General features: G+C 53.3%; 2 protein-coding genes across 2 annotated transcripts in view; one reads left to right on the top strand and one right to left on the bottom strand.

Moving 5' to 3' along the window:
- Positions 1–11,467, top strand: part of DNAJA3 (DnaJ (Hsp40) homolog, subfamily A, member 3) — a 13,954-nt gene extending 2,487 nt beyond the window's left edge. The window contains exons 2-10 of the mRNA XM_009993324.1: positions 428–511; positions 1,622–1,831; positions 2,804–2,956; positions 4,941–5,088; positions 5,892–5,956; positions 6,740–6,868; positions 7,312–7,427; positions 8,099–8,196; positions 11,407–11,467. Of these exons, the coding sequence (XP_009991626.1) occupies positions 428–511; positions 1,622–1,831; positions 2,804–2,956; positions 4,941–5,088; positions 5,892–5,956; positions 6,740–6,868; positions 7,312–7,427; positions 8,099–8,196; positions 11,407–11,429 (1,026 nt within the window). The 3' untranslated portion in view covers positions 11,430–11,467. The remainder of the gene's footprint in view (positions 1–427; positions 512–1,621; positions 1,832–2,803; positions 2,957–4,940; positions 5,089–5,891; positions 5,957–6,739; positions 6,869–7,311; positions 7,428–8,098; positions 8,197–11,406) is intronic.
- A 1,529-nt stretch (positions 11,468–12,996) lies between these two features.
- The window catches only part of NMRAL1 (NmrA-like family domain containing 1), a 5,439-nt gene continuing 1,878 nt past the window's right edge, over positions 12,997–16,557 (bottom strand). The window contains exons 2-5 of the mRNA XM_009993323.1: positions 16,154–16,392; positions 15,100–15,349; positions 14,411–14,601; positions 12,997–13,167 (exon numbers count right to left, since the gene is read on the bottom strand). Coding sequence (XP_009991625.1) covers positions 12,997–13,167; positions 14,411–14,601; positions 15,100–15,349; positions 16,154–16,392 — 851 coding nt within the window. The remainder of the gene's footprint in view (positions 13,168–14,410; positions 14,602–15,099; positions 15,350–16,153; positions 16,393–16,557) is intronic.

The following is a 16,557-nucleotide window of genomic DNA, read 5'->3' as shown; positions in this document are numbered from 1 at the left end:
GGGGGGCTGCTCCAGGGGGGATCCAGGCCGGGGGGGACCCCCCGGGGTAGCCCCCAGGCCGTGGCCCCGTCGCCAGGCAGGGCAGTGGTACCTGCCCACGGCCTCTCTTGTAGGGCAAAGAACAAAATACCTTTGAGATCCTTGGTGTTTGGAGCCGCAGGAGATGTGAGGGGGGAGGTGTAGGGACAGCTCAACACGTGGGGATCCCTTCCAGAGCAGGGTCAGCCTGCACTGCCATCTTGGGTCTCTTCCCAGCAGGTCTGGTTCAGTCCTTATATTGGGATGATAATGGGAAAAAAAAAAAGGCTTTTAGCTCCCTAAAATACAGACAGAGAGGGCCAAGCCTTGCCTAATGTGTTTTTTCCTGGCATGTGAGATAAGCTAAAGTAAATTGTTTGTCTCTAATACTTGAATTTTGGTTGTTTAGCTGGCAAAGAAGTACCACCCTGACACAAATAAGGATGACCCTAAAGCTAAGGAGAAGTTCTCTCAGCTGGCAGAAGCCTATGAGGTAACATGCAGGATTTTATTGTCATGAGGAGGGAAGAGTAGAGGGTAAATGGGGTGAAACATGCATTTCCTGTAAAAAAGTGGCTGTTTTTAAATATTTTGTGGTTTAGGCATGAGTGTCTGTGTCTCAGCAGTGTCCCTAGGATATCACTTAGTCCAAATATCTGATTTAGCTGGATGTGTTTTGGGTTGTTGGGGCTTTTTCTTAGTAGTAGGGGACTGATTCAGATGCTGTGGTCACTGCAGTGGAGTTCCTGGTCAGCTGCAACAAACAAAAGACCAAAAAGCTTAAAACAACACAAAAAAGCACTGGTCATTAGCTGTTTTGAGACAGAGGGACCTTCCACTGTGCTGCTCCCCAGCCCCAATTATTCCTGCTCTTCAAGAATTTCTCTTGTGGGTTTTCAGATGTACCTGAGCTCAGGTACCAGAAGCTATTCCTGCTTAGTAAGATTTTGTCAGTTTCCTGATGGTGAGCTGAGGGATCCCAGGGAAGCAGCAGCTTGTCAGTAACTGCTGGAAGCTCCTGCTGACAAGGAGGTTTGAGGAGGGGGGCTTGGGGACAATGCCTTGAGCTGTGAACTGATGTCCCCAGAGATGCTGCTCTGTGGATGCAGCCCAGTTGCTGGGGATCCATACAGGGCCCTGCTGCCAAGTGCAAGGGTCTGCACCTGGGTTAGGCAATCCCAAGCACAGGCACAGGGTAGGGGGAGACTGGATTGAGAGCAGCCCTGAGGAGAAGGACCTGGGGGTGCTGGTGGATGAGAAGCTCAACATCAGCTGGAGCCCAGAAACCAACCCTGTCCTGGGCTGTGTCACCAGCAGCGTGGGCAGCAGGGCCAGGGAGGGGATTGTCCCCCCTGCTCTGCTCTGGGGAGACCTCACCTGGAACTGTGTCCAGTTCTGGAGCCCCCCAACATAAGGACATGGAGCTCCTGGAGAGAGTCCATTGGAGATGATCAGAGCCTGGAGCACCTGGCAGTGTTGAAGGGCAGGTTGGATGGGGCTTGGAGCAACCTGGGCTGGTGGGAGGTGTCCCTGCCCATGCAGGGGGTCGGAACTAGATGCTCTGGAAGGTCCCTCCCAGCCCAAGCCCTCCTGCTGCCCCCAGGTGCTCAGTGACGAGGTGAAACGCAAGCAGTACGACGCCTACGGCACCGCCAGCTTCGAGCCGGGCGCGGGGGGGGCAGGGGGCGCGGGGCGGCAGTACTGGAGCACCGGCCCTTCCATCGATCCCGAGGAGCTGTTCCGGAAAATCTTCGGGGAATTTTCGGGATCCCCTTTCGGTGACTTTCAGAACGTCTTTGACCAGCCCCAGGAGGTAGGAAACACAATGACTTGGGTGTAATTAAAGAAAAAATGAGAAGTGAAAAGCTGCGGAGGGACGTGATTCTGTCACGGGTTGTTCTTGGGCTGAGCTTAAGCAAGGAATTTCCTTCTGGGAATTTCAGTGTCCTCTTGGATGGCTTTTGGATGTGTTCTCCAGGCAGAATGTTTTCTCTGGACTTCAGCTGTCTCACTAACAGGATTGCAGAGCCATTTTTTCTGCTCTACCCTGATTTACATACGTCTGCTTTCATATGTAAAGCTAAAAACCACAAAATATCTTTTCACTATAAAACAAGCCTCCCGGCATCAGGTTTGCTTAATTGGCTTAATTTTGCTGCTTAATTGGCTTCACACTGCAGTGGGGCCCATAATAAAGCAAAACCTATGTCTTGTTCTTTGTACTGTAGCTAAATGCTCTTTTACATACTGAGAGTGTTGGTTCAGGTGCTGCCTTCAGAAGTGCCTGCTGGTCTCTGCTTCTGCCTTTACTCAAAATGACCCTTGAATTATAAACAGAATTCCCTGTTTTGTGCAATCATTTTTGCTGGTGACTTCCCTTGGTAAGTAAAGAGTTGATTGAGGGAGAGCAGAGACTCTCAGTGGGACTGGAGACCTTCACCCTCGTCCTTCCTGCAATCCCCTGGAGCTCAGCCTTTAGAAATGGGAAGGGTTTTCCTCAGAGGAGAAACATGCTTGACTTCTGGGTTTACTTCCTTCTTTTAATGTGTTTAAACCTCATTTTTACTACAGTCAGTGGTTTAGTAATCACTCCTGTAATGTCTGCTATCCCCTTTTTGCATTTCTATGGGAGCACTTCTCATATCTGCTTCCTATGATTGCTTCCTTGGATGAAGCAGACCCTTCGGAATGAGCCGTTCATCCATCCCTTTCTCCCCCCACTACTCCCTGGATGTATTTTAAACTCCAATCAGCTGTAGATGGATGTCCCATGTTTCCCCTGCAGTACATCATGGAGCTGACCTTCACCCAGGCTGCCAAAGGTGTCAACAAGGAGATTGTGGTGAACATCAGTGACTCCTGTGAGCGATGCCACGGCAAGGGACACGAGCCTGGGACCAAAGCGCAGCGCTGCCACTACTGCAACGGCACCGGCATGGTAGGGCCTTCTGAAGCCACAGGTTCTGCTCTGCTTTTCCTTCTTGGGAAAACTCAGTCCCTTCCACAGGGAAAAACTCTCCCTACAGTCATATTGTGCTTTGGGCCTAACAGGACAGCAAAGAGCCAGCCTCGTGGTTGCTCACTCAACTCCCCACACACACGCTGTGGGATAGGGAGGATAAACCCAAGTAGAAGCTTGTGGGTCGAGACAAGGACAAGGGGGGTTCTTCATGGATTAAGGTCACAGGCAAAACAGATTCAACTTGGGGAAAAATCAGAATTTAATTTCACACTAATGAGATGCCCACAGGACACAGACAACACAAAGAGCAGGGCTTACACACGTTACCCCACCCCTCCCTTCTTCCTGGACCCAAATCACTTTGTTCCCAGTTTCTTTCCTTCCTTCCCCCCACAGAGGGGTGGGGTTTAGAGTCACTTCACACGCTGATGGTTCCTGCTGCTCCTTCCGCCTCAGGAAGAAGGATTCCTCACAGTCCTTCCCTGCTTCCTTCCCATGGGAGAGAGTCCCCCACAAACCTCTCCTTCATGAGTCCTTCCCATGAGGTCAGGAGCTGCTCCAGCCTGGGCTTCCCACAGAGTCACGGGCTGCTTGGGGAACAGCCAACAAAATTCTGCTTGGGCACCTTCTTCTCTTTCTTTCTCACCAAGCACAGGCACTGCTCTCCCCTTCCAGCACAGCTCTTCTCCCACTGCTCAGCTCTTACCTCAGTTCTTTCATATGTTACTCACAGAGGTGCATCTATTTTCTCTCTAATGGCTCCTTGGCTGGTTTTGGAGCTGGGGGAGCTCTTCAGCTTCTTACCAGAGCCACCCATGGGGCCCTTCTTCCACTACCAAAATCCCCACCAAACCATACAAGTCAGGTCACCTTGGGTGAAGCCAAATTAACGTGGACTTGATGATTTTCTTTGTATTAAAGTGCTCTGCTCACCTGAAAGCACTGCCCTTCAGGGTGACACTGTCTGGTATTCTACAGCCAGCAAACCATATTGATATAATGTAAGAGTTCTGGGATTACTTGGGCATTAAATGGGATACTTGGAATTAAGGAGTGAAGGGAGGAGGAAGGTGATAGCCTGAAGGTACTAATGAAGTAAAAAGGTAGATGCTACTTACAATAAGGAAAAAAATGAACACCCCTGTTGTGAGGAAAGGCTGAGGGAGTTGGGGTTGTTCAGCTTGGAGAAGAGAAAGCTCTGGGGAGACCTTACCTTCCAGTATTTGAGGATCCTTGTAAGAAATAGTAGGGCCCGCAGCTCTACTAAAAGTCTCTTCCAAACCATTCCTTGATTGAGCTTCAGGCTTTCAGTTTCCACACATCAAAATGGGTACAGGCAGGAAAGTCTCTTCCAACCCAAACCATTCCATGATTGAGCTTCAGACTCTCAGTTTCCACATATCAAAATGGGTACAGGCAGTCAGTCTGTGACCAGAGGACCTCTGTGCACAGCAGGTGTAGCTGGTTAGAGACTGCAAGTTCTTCCCATCAGTTCCTCATGTGCTTCCATCTGGTGGGGGTGGCTTTCACAGCTCAGTCCATAGCTTAGGCTCCATAATGTTTTCCTGGACACTGGCAATAATTCATGCAAGTGGATTGGCCTTGGATTCCTCAAAATGCAGGTGTTTGTAGGTGGTAAGGAGCTTTGTTCCTGCTTGTGCATTAAAGCCTAGAGATGGAGGCTGTTGTGTTTCCCTCTCCATGTGCTCCCAGTGGTGGTTTTCAGTGGGAATCAGATATGATGGTGATTGAACCTGAAGCAGCTTCTCACCAGCAGCGTCCTTTGGAGTCCCGAGCCAGTTTTCTGCTCTGCCCCTTGCTAAAGGACATCACTGTCCTGTCACGTTGCGTGTCAGAGGGACTCAGATGTGCTAGGACAGGCTCAGGCAGTGTTTTCCAGAAGTGAAAAGCACCATTTTGGTAGCAAAATTAGAAGCAGGATCTGTGTTTCCCTCCCCAGGAGACGATAAACACGGGCCCGTTCGTCATGCGCTCCACGTGCCGGCGCTGCGGGGGGCGCGGCTCCATCATCACCACTCCCTGCGTCATGTGCCGAGGAACGGGGCAGACCAAGCAGAAGAAGACAGTGATGGTTCCTGTGCCAGCTGGTTAGTGGTGTCCTCGTGTGCTCCTGTCTTTTCAATAAGTATAGTTCTGTGCTTCCACCTGGCACTTGCCCCCGAAGCGTGGCTGGTCCTTGCTGGGTGCAGCTGCGAGGGCAACGTGGGAAGTTTTGCTGCAGAGGAGTTACCCTGAGAGCAAAGCAGGTTGATCTCTTGGCAATTGGAAGGGTTAGGAATGAGCTGAACTTGCTGGCTATGGATATAAACATCTGCATTGCTCTTCTGAGCTCAGGTTGTGGTTCTTGTGGGGGTCATTCTAGGTGGCTTTTGAAGAATGGAACTCAAAAGGTTTTGTTGCGTTGGGTCTTTTGTTTGTCCTTGAGGAAGCTTGAGGAGAGGGTGGGAATCTTGATAGCTTGGCCCAGAAAAGTGTGCTGATGTCCTTCCCACCAGAGAGGACTAAATGAGTGGTGGGGCTGAAGTCTTGCTGCTTGGAGATCACCCTGGGTGAGCAGCCTGTAACTTCCCTGCAGCTGATGAAGTGCCCAGTGTTCTGATGCACTTCCCTAAATAATTCTTAAGGGATTGAAGTAATGAGCCTGCTTGGGGTGTAGGGGTCACCTGGGAGGTGTGAACATGTGGTGCCACCTCCTCTGGCCACAGCTCCTGTGGGAGTGTCACTGCTGCCCACTGGTAGCTCATGTGCCTCCTGCTCCTGGATGTGCATGTGCTGCTGTGGTGGCCACCTCTGGGGATGGTGAGGGGTCTGGAGAGAAAAGCTGCAGGTATTCAAGTAGTGCAAGGATTAGAGGGCAAGGCAACATTCCCTCTTTTTTTTCTGGCTGCAGGTGTTGAGGATGGGCAGACAGTTCGGATGCCTGTGGGGAAGAAAGAGATTTTCATTACATTCAGGGTACGTATCATTGCACGGTTTGGCTGATTTCTTTATTGAAGTTGGGTCAGTTGTTCCCTTCACAACTGCCTGGGAAGTCTGACTGAATGGGGGCTGGAGGAGGAAGAGCCAGTGATCCCTTGGAACAGCTGAGGTAACATGATCCACCTGAACTTTGGGAGGTGCTGCTCTGTAACAGCACTGCTGGTTCCAGGACAAGGCCTTGAACCAAAATGTGGTGTAGGTTCTGGATGTCTCAAGCCTTTGACTTGGCAATGTGAAGGAGCTCCCTGCTTGCAGGGTGGAAGTGCCCAGGGGGACTGGGGATGCCCACTGCTCAGCTCCCCTCTTGCAGACACACCTGAAGTGCTGCTGTAGCTGGGGTCCTGCTCTGTCACACACATCTCTGTCCAGGAGACACCTTGTTTCAGCACCTTTTTTGTGGTGCAGGAGGATGATTTAAAATCCCTTCCAGCTTGTGGGACCACTGCAAAGGAGCTTGTCTCCTTCGAGGTGCTGGACAAGGCAGTGTCTTCTCTGTCTCCACAGAGTGGCACTGACACATAAGAGGATTAGGGAGGGAGTTGCTGAGGTGGGAAGCAGGTTCCTGAGCTTCTGGCCAGTTATGGTTATGTCAAGATCTGTGTTTTTCTAAATCACTGAACATGAACTTGCAGTTTGGGGAGGGCAGAGGGTCTGACTGCAGCATTCTGGAGTGTCTTCTTCTGAGGCCCTTCAAAGCGGCACATCATGAGAACTTGGTGGTGGTTTGCTCACTCCTCTTTGGAACTGCCTGCCTTCCAGGTTCAGAAAAGTTCTGTGTTCAGAAGAAATGGAGCAGATATCCACTCAGACCTCCTCATTTCCATAGCACAGGCTGTTCTGGGAGGCACAGCCAGATGTCAAGGCTTGTATGAGACAATCAACATCACGGTGAGTACCCTTGTGTGGAAGAGCTGGGGTGTAAATTGATGGGGACAACAGAGACTTCTCCTTTTCTGCAAAGGGGGTGCAGATCTCTTGAGTCTGCCAGTAGAGAGTTTCAGGCTTCTTCAGGATTGAGCATCAGGTAGTTTGTCACCTGCTCAGTCACACCTCCTTTCCTGTTGCTGAGCAGGGACAGGGAAGGGCAGGGTGGATTGCAGTAGAAATCCATTCCAAGGGCTACAGACTGTGCCAGGTTCTTCAATCCTCTTTTAAAAACCTTTCCATCATCACTGACTTTGCTTCTGAATGTGTCCAGATGCATGAACCTACCAGATCTCTCCCATCCTACTTTGAAACTGGCTGGAAAAGTTGTTAATTATTGTAGACATGTAATTACTCCAGTTGAACCATTTAGATAGTAATAAATGTGACCCCTCTTGTGTTCCCAGATACCTCCTGGTATCCAGCCAGAGCAGAAGATCCGAATGAGTGGGAAAGGCATTCCCAAAGTTAACAGCTATGGCTTTGGAGACCACTACATTCACATAAAGATCAAAGTTCCTCAGTAAGTTGTGAAATTGTGACCTTTTTTGCAAAAAAATTCTTGTTCAGAAAGACTTGGTAAAAAATTCCTTCCTGCTCTGTCACATTCATTCATTTCTCTCTTCTGCTTTTAATTCTAATGTGATCTAGACTTTTTAAAATCCTAATGGGATGTAGACTCTTTTAATCATACAGTTTGAGAACCCAGCTCTAAAAATCCTAACCCCTGGAAGCAGAGAAGTAGGTCTTCACCTGGATATTTCCCTGGCTGTGGTCCTGGCTGGATCCCAGTTACATAAATACAGTGTTCAACGACACGTCTGTGCTCTCACACCTGCTGAAGTCCTTGGCAGGTGCTTTTCAGGCTGCTTGGCCACCCTCTGCTCCTGTGGTGAAGGAAACTGTTTTAACTGGTACTGCTGCCCTTGGCAAGGGAGTTAATCTCCTGAGTTGTGCCCACCAGGCCTGAGCTCTGTTGCAGCTCCACACAGACCTTGGCACTTGGGTGAAACGTGGTGGGTGGGACCTCTTCTCTTCCACGGAGGTTATTGACAGGGAGCATCCACTGGGCTTTGCAGCCTGTGCCTGGTGTGTTAGTCTTGTCCTTCCACTAGTTGCTTCCCATGTGTGTTGCTGGAGAAGGTGAAGGAGGGCTGTAGACCCCTGTGTCCCCAGCTGTGTCATGCCCTGCAGGAGGCTCACGGATCGCCAGAGAGCCCTGATGATGAGCTACGCTGAGGACGAGGCCGACGTGGACGGGACAGTGAACGGGGTCACAAACACAGCATCAGGTGAGCCCTGGGTATTGCTGCTCATGGTTTAGTGCTCTTTCCTCCTGGGAAAGTCCTGGAGGGTTCCTGGGGAGGAAGGTGAGCCCAGGTCACCTTGAAGACAGCGTGTCAGCACAGCCTGCAACCCGTGTTCTGGCAGAAGCAGTTTCAGTGTGGGGATAATGGGCTGTAGCACTAGGCAAGGAGGTGCCTTCTTCCCAGAAAGCTTCTGAGGGGAACAGAGACCAGGTTTTGAGATACTCTGGGGGCCTGATAAGTCATGAGTCTTGTGGTGATGGGTGCCTTCTGCTCCCTGCTTCTGCCCTGCTGCCAACAGTGACTTGTTGGAGCATCAGGGGCAGGAAGAGCAAATGTGTTTCAGGGCAGTTTTCTTTGTGAGCTCATCTGTTGGCCTTCTGCCCTCAGTGGGGAGGCTTGTCCTGGAAAGCTGAGGTGGAATCCTGCAGTCAGGGCTGCTCTAAGCCCTGCTCTGGGCATGGGGGAGGAATCTGGGATAGAAATGCCCACTAGTGGCCCTGGTCACAGACAGAGCATGATGGAGAGAGTCAAGTGAGCTGGGAGCTTTGTAAAACTGCTCTTGCAGCTCCAGATCAGGAATTTGGATCCAGCAATTATATGTGGCAAGTTTCAGGGCTGAGGAACCTGGCATCAGGAGCAGCTAAAGAAAAAAAATGTCAGGTTGAGCAGTAGGAGCTTTGTCTTGTGCTGCTGGAAAACATTTTTCCTTTGCTTATATTGAGACAATGAACTTTTCTTAAAGCTGGTTGGATTTCTTATGTTTGAACCCAAAAAGGGCATTTCTGACTGCCAGGCAGGGGGGAGGGTCTTCCAAAGCTGCCAAGTGATCCCAGGAACTCGGGCTCTCTCTACTACACATGCCAAAGCTTGAGGAATATGGGGTGAAGTTGAGGATATTTGGAAGGCAACACCTGCCAAAGGCTGGCCAAGGTTGTGTTTTACAGCCCATCAGCACAGAAGTGATGTCCTTTCTGCTGAGGGTGAGCATTTAAGGTCAGCCTTGAGGGGAAGGGGACTGATCTCTCAGCATAAACCTTTCATTCCAGCTTTTTCAAGACGTTTGTGTGCAAAAGAAAAACACAAAACCAACCAAAACAACCCTCTTCAAATGTGTTTTCTAAAAAGTAAACCTGCCAATTTTTACCACAGTTAAAGCAGCAGGGAGGGTTAAAAAATGACACCAGTAGCTGGCAGTGCAGACAGGCTGTTGCTGAAAGCTCTGGGAAGCAGGAATCCCTTGGGTGGAAGGAGGCGGGTTCAGCCTCAGTGTTTCAGGCTGTTGCATCAGGCTGAACTCAGGAGTCAGGGGGGCAGGGCTGGACGTGGTGTCTGTGCAGAGAGAGCTCGAGGAGGATCCAGGGGTCTTGTTATTTGCTGTTTTTACTGTAGAAAAAAAGCAAAGAAGTCTCATTTGTTCTTGCTGTAGCCACTCTGGAGGGACAGACAGCTGCTCAGGACCTGTTGATACAGGAAAATTGTGCTTGTTGCCAGTTAGATCCTTTACCTGGACACTTGTTCTGAAATACTTGTTGCCTTTTTCATTCTAGTTCATTTGTTTCTCAATCCCTCAAGGGATGCCTGGTTGGTTTCACACTGCTTTGCTCTAAAGGGTCACAACATGAAGCAGGAAGGCAGATTGTTCCAGGGACCAACAATGCAGTTTTTTTTTTTCTGTAAAGGCCACGATCAAGCTGATCGTTTGGTTTTAGTGGCAGACTCTCAGTTCCAGGTGCTTGTTTTCAAGCCTGTGGGGTCCCTTGTCTCAGTTGTGAAACATAAGAATTCCCCTGCCAGTTGGAGGGCTGGGGAGAGGGGACAGGAACAGTGTTACCTGGTCTCGTGGTTGTCTTTCCACTTCTGGGCTCTGAGCTCACCAGTGCTTCCATTGCAAGTGGTCCAGTACCATGGCTCAGTGCCAGGTGCAGCCCTGTAGGAGATAGATCGTCCTGGCAAAACCAGCTGCCTTGACCATTCCCAGGCTAAAAATAACCCTCTCACTTTGCCAGGGGGGCTGGCTACTGGTGGGAGATGTGTCTGACTGCAGCCCTTTGCTGTTTGTGTCCAGGTGGCAGGGCCAAGGCTAGGCCTGACGCAGGGGATAGGCCTGAGGCTGAGGAGAACAAGGAGGGATTCCTTTCCAAACTTAAGAAAATGTTTAGTTCCTGACACCCCATCCGAGGTAGGAGGCCTCTTGTGTTTTATTGTTGTCTTTCCCCCCGCACCAAGCAGTCCTTGGGAAATAGAAGCAGCAAAAGCACAGCATTGCTTCTCACTGAGCCTCAGGCCTTCCAGCCACTGGTGTGAAGAGCCCTACCCATCCCCTGGGACCTGCAGCAAAGTGCTAGGGACTAAATTGCATTCTTACTGCAGCAGAGAGCAGCACAAGTGCTGGGTATGTCTTGAGGGAGGTCACTGGCCTCTTCTGCAGCTCTTCTTCCTTGGCTGCTCAGTGGCTGAACCTGATCCAAAGCACCTGAGGGTGTTCCCCTTGGCTGGCAGAGCTGGGATTGGGCAGTTCTGTCCTGGCAAAGCCTGGGCTTGCTGGGAGGCAGGGGCTGGGCTGCTGGGCCTCTGGTACTGGTCACTCAGGCTGGACACCCCTGCCAGGGGCTTCAGCACCAGGGAGGAATTGGTCTCTGATATAAAAGCACAGCAGAGCCCCTGTCACACCAGTGAGCACAGTGTTTGACTCATAGAGACACAGAGTGGTGGGGTTGGAAGGGACCTCTGGAGATCACCCAGTCCAACCCCCTGCTAGAGCAGGGTCACCTACAGCAGATCCCACAGGAACAATGTCCAGCTGGGATTGGAATGTCTCCAGAGGAGACTCCACAGCCTCTCTGGGCAGCCTGTCCCAGGGCTCTGTTACCCTCACAGTAAAGAAGTTTTATGTTTAACTTAACTCTCCTGTGCTCCAGTTTGTGCCCATTGCCCCTTGTCTGGGTGCTGTGGAGCTGGTGCTGAGCTGCTGTGGGGCTGAGCTGCTGTGGGGCAGAGCTGCAGGTGTCTGGGGTTCCAGGGGCTCAGCTTCCTGCCATCACAGGCTTCACACTCACCTGCTCTGTGTGGCTGACAGAGGGTGGTGGCAGGTCAGGCAACGAGGTGTTCTCATGCCATCAAAGCAGGCTGTGGGGGCTGTGTGCCTTGGCCCCAGCCCTCAGGAAACCTGCAGCTTCCCTCTTCCTTCCACAGGGAAGCGTTCGACTGGAAACTAAGAGCCAGCAACTCGTCTTTGCAGTCAGGGATGAATCCTCCTGGCAGCAGGCTCTGGAGAGTGACCCAGGTCAGCCAGCAGCACAGTGAGAATCCCAGCTGGAGAGGCTACAACCCACTGAGGCACCAACAGTCAGCACCTGCCATCCTGGGAAAGGGTAATGAAGGGAAATGCCAACTTTGTGGAAATGCTGCTGTGGCTCGAGGTTGCTCCACAGTCCCTCCTGCTGCTGGAAGCTCATTTGGTAAAAATGTCAAGTTGAAATCTTATTTTAGACTCCAAAACAGTGGGAATGTGAAATCAAACTTGACCTTCCAGCATAGAGTGGTGCAGCTGGTGGAGCCCAAGGTGGCTGCTGCTCACTCAGGTGCCCTCCTGAATGCTCAGTGAGTGTGTCACCCCCAGCTTCTCCCAGAGACTTGGTGGGGCAGTGAGTTTTGACCTTCCCTTCATGGCAGCCCTCCTGGGCTGGCCCACACATCTCCAAGTGGGAAGTCTCCCTGTGGCTGGGACTGCTCAGAGCCCAGCTGCCCTGGGGTTTCTTAGTCCTGCTGATTTCCTGCACCAAGAGCAGTGATGGAGTCTGCACTTTGCCTCAGGTTTCCCTCCCCTCCCCAAATTAACTACAGTTACAACACAAATGCTGTGCTTCTGAAGGGGTACAAGGTAACCACCTAGCTCTTTCCCAGCTGGGGGACAAAGTCTTTTATTACATTAGTGCAACACCTGTAGCATAAAGGAATGGTCAGAGAGTCTTTGCTCTACACGTGTGAGAACACAAGTGCAGTGGGTCTCCCCTGCCAGCTGGAGTTGAGCTCTTGCAGTGAGTGTTCCATGGTTCCTGTTGCTGCTGGTGATAGCTCCACCCTGCAGGCTCTGCCAGCCCACAGACTAATCGACCAGCTGAACAAGGACATGTCCTAGTCTTGCCCTCCTTAATTTGCTGAAATAAAAGCACGTGTTGCCTCCTGACTGAACTGTCTGTAAAGTGATTCTGTATCCATGTAAATAAGATTGACTTCATAAAGATATTTAACACCTACTGTGCTTTGCTGCCTTGTCTACTCTTCCAGTCTTGTCTGTCCCTCCTCCTCCCCCCCAGTAATAGGAACAAGGACAAGGCTGGATGGCTGGAACATCTCTCCGGTGGCTGCCAAATCCAAGGAGCTTTTTCAGTGAGTCTTAAATCCTAGGGTTGGACAGTTTTGCAAAGGGTTTTATTCAACTCTCGGGGCTACAACTAGATTTAGCTCAAGGAACCCAAAGCTCAGAGCTGTGTGGGAAGAAGGTGATCCTGGGAAAACAAGCCACCACCCCCCCCAGCAGTGAACCCACTAAACCAACACCTCCCCATAGATAGTATGCAAAGGTAGTGCTGCTCCCACCCCGCTGCCTGGTCTCAACACCCTCACCCCAGTCACAGGAGAGCCCTGGGACACAAGCAGGGACCAAAGCTCTTCCAGCTCTGGCAGGGTCAGCCTGTCCCCAGGGCGCTACTTGGAAAGGCTCAGCGCTGCTCACAGCTGCTTCCTGCTGCAGACACGTGGTGGGAGAGGACGAGGGAGGGGTCAGAAGGCAGCTTTGTTGTCTGCCACCCACTGAGGGAAGGTGCGGGCCCTGGGGTTGAGCTTCATGGTCAGGTCCAGGCTGCGGTCGGGCCGCAGGGCGTAGAAGTGGAACATGGCAGCCATCTCCTGGGCCCCTGGGGAGCCACGGGCCTCGTACTCCTCTGGTGAGAGCTGCAAAGGGAACGGGGGAGGGGGGTCACTGACATGGGTGAGGAGGCCTCTGCAAGTCCTTTGGGTGGAGGATGTGCAAAGGAAGCAGCAGCCCTGCAGAGAGCCTTAAGCAGGGCCTGCTGGTGGGATGAGGTGGAGCACCCTCTTGACAGGCAGGGCTGGTCCAGGAGCTCCCCCAGATCCCCACTTCCTGCAGATGCAGCATGAGAATGGGTCCAGGTGGTGAAATCACACTGTGCAGATGCTGAGGAGCTTGGTCTGGATCTGCCCCTGGAGGCCACAGCAATGGGAAGGGCAGTGGCACCTGAGGGAACAGCCCAGCCTGGCACCCAACTGGCCTGGGCACACAACCCCCCTCTGCCCAGCACTGCAAGGGAGCCCTTCCCTGCACTGGAGCACAAGCCATGGGGGTCTAGAAGCACATTTGGGGTGGTCCAGAAGAACTCTGGAGAGCCCAAACCATCCAGGCTGGCACTCCAGCACCTGCCTTCCCTGCCTGAATCAAGGGGTGAACCACTGGGAGGAGAAGAGCTGCTGATTTGTCCCGGGGAGCAGAACCTGCAGAGAGCAGCAGAGCTGCTTTGGTTCTGCTGAAATGTGCTGTGCTCTCAGAACAAGAGCCACCACACCCCTGGGTCCATGGTACCTGCTGCCCCAGGGCAGCACAGCCAGAGCAACAAAACAAAGTCAGGGAGAGGCAGGGAGAGGTGAGGAGCACGGTAAGGGTGACACAGCAAGGCCCACGGGGACAACCTGAGGAGGGAGGGGCAGGTGGCACAGACCTGTTCTGTAGCTGCCCAGCCCCAGGCTCTTTGGAGACCTCCCACTTCAGTTATCCCTCAGCACCAGGCACAGACCTGCCTGGGCACACCAGGGCACTCCATGGGTATGAGTCACCCCGGTGACAATGCCCACAGGGCAGTGTTGGTGCCAATCAGTGCTCCAGCCACACACAGGAATCCAGCACTAGGTTGTACCAAACCATCTGCTGAGCTAGGAGGGCAAGACAACACTCCTCCTGCCACTGCTGTCCCTGCTCAGCCCCTTCACAGCCCCCTGCAATTCCAGACCAACAGGAGAGGCTGGAGACCACCAACCCAGCTTGGGCAGGGAGCTGCAGAGCACCCAGCTGTTGGGAAAGCACAAGGATAGTCCCCTCACCACCTCAAGGTGGGCTGCAGGGCCCTGAGCCAGCTTCTCCCCCACCTCATGAGCATCACACAGGCCCAAGGACACTTCCTACCTTGCTGGCTACCACGGTCTTGCCCGTCGGCTGGGAGAGGACGGCGGCGTACCCTGCCTCGCTGAGCCTGCCGGCGCTGAGCCCGATCACCCGCCCCAGGTACTCCCCTGGGGACTTCAGCAGGGAAAGCACAGCAGGTCCCATGTCCTCCACTGCCATCCCATCCATGGGGGTGTCCCCGATGGGCAGTTCTGTACGGGAGAGATTGATCCTGCTCAGAGTGCAGCCCAGCTCGAGTTTTTGGCGCCCAGCCTGCGAACATGAGGTGAGGAAGAGCCAAGAGCACCCACCACGGGGCAAGCCAGGACTAAGAGACTCTGACTGGCCAGAGCAGCCCCTCTTCTGACCTCCAGCACCCCAACTGTGGGGAGCTGGGGTGCCCAGAGACATTCTGGGATCTGCAACCAGAAATAGGACCAGGATCTCAATGCTTGCAGGGCACCAAACAGGCCTGCAGCTGCAACTTGCTGTGGACAAGCTGGGACCCACCCAGGGTGATCCTGCTCTGGCACAGGGGCTGGACTCCCGATCTCTGGAGACCCCCCTTCCAACTCCTACCATTCAATGATTCTTTTCCCTATCAGTCTGCAGCTCTGGTGGTTCCTCCACCCCTCCGTGAGGCTCTGCACGATGGGATCAGATGCAAACTACAGGAGAGTGACACAGAGAGCCGAGAGGTCCCATCTTACCCAGGACATAAGTATCTCCCTGCGGGACCTTCTGCGGCTTGAAGATGGAGAGGAAGTTCTCAAAGTAGAACGGCAGCCGGACGCAGGTGGTGGGCACACCAACCTTCTGGAAGTACTCCTCCACCTCCCCTTTGCCATCGAAGTGCAGCACCTCCAGCCTGCCCCCCGTCAGCTGCTGCACGTTCTCCAGGCCACTGTACACGACGTGGCGCAGGCCCAGGCGCTTCGCCAGGTCCGCAACCCGCCTGCCCTGCGCCAGGGCAAAGCTGGTCGTGAGGGGGGAATGGCTCCCTTGGGAGCTCCCACCATCCCCCCACACCCCTCTTCCCCTTTGCTGCGCTGGGCCGGCTAGCAGGAATCGCTGAGAAAGCATCTGTCACCATGAGCCTTCAGCTGGAACCAGGGCTGAGCAGACCCGGCAGCTCTGGGAGTTGCCCAGGTGGAGCTGAATCCTCTGCTCACACCACCCTACCTCAGAATGTCCCCACACCTTCCAGCTTTGCAGCCAGCTCCCCCACCAAGAACATAAACACCAGCTCAAAAGATCTGCCAGGAGCAACGTACCTGCCCTAATGTATCTTTTGTCCACTGCCATCCAGGTGTGGCAATTGTGGCACCTGGGAGCTGACACCGCCCTTGGGGACGGCCCTGGAACTTCTGATTCCACAGCACAGTTTGCCCACAGAGCTGTGCGTGCAGAGAACTACAGGAACCAACAGTCCGGGCTCAGCCCCAGGAGGTCTCTGCAGAGCTGTCTCTTCCCACTCCTGCCACTCTCTGCCACACCAAGTCTTGTGGCATTTAATGACTCCCTGAAGGCACCAGATCCCGGAGCCACACGGCTGTGAGGGCACAGGGAACAACTTGTGGCTTTGCAAGGCCTGGGACCTAGTTTGTGAGGCCTTGGGACTTTTCTGGACTGGAGACTCGGAGCTCTCAGGGCTGGCAAGGCTGCACTAAGGTCTGTCCCGTGGCCCTCACCCCAGTGCCATGTCTGTCCCCTGATCACCCAGTCCCTTCTGCACGAGGTGCCCGTTAGAGCGAGTGCTGGTACCTGTGTGATTTCCTTCTCCTTGCTGCCGTGCTCCCAGAAGTTGGTGACCACAAAGGCTCCGTAAGCACCTGCCAGGGCCAGCTCCAGGGATGGCTCATCGTCCTGATCAGCCTTCACCACCTCAGCTCCCTTCTGCTTCAGCTCCTCAGCCTCCTTCTTCGTGGGGCTCCGCGTCACCGCGCGGACCTTGAAGGTCCCATCGTCCAGCAGCGCCCGGGCCACGGAGCCCCCCTGGGCCCCTGCAGGTGCAGAACTGGTGAGACTCCCCAGTTCCCACGGCTCAGGGAGGCAGCTGGAGCTGTCAGACCTTGCACCCTCCCTGTGACACGAGGACCGAACCCTCCTCCTGCCGGTCCCACCACCCTGAGCTGCTGCTCCGGCCACGCCGGTGCCTCCCACCCCCC

This window comes from Chaetura pelagica, unplaced genomic scaffold (genome assembly GCF_000747805.2).
Source record: "Chaetura pelagica isolate M959 unplaced genomic scaffold, ChaPel_1.0 scaffold1022, whole genome shotgun sequence".
Classification (NCBI taxonomy): domain Eukaryota; kingdom Metazoa; phylum Chordata; class Aves; order Apodiformes; family Apodidae; genus Chaetura; species Chaetura pelagica.
Note: the sequence above shows the minus strand (reverse complement) of the source record. Positions and strands in the feature narration are given on the sequence as shown.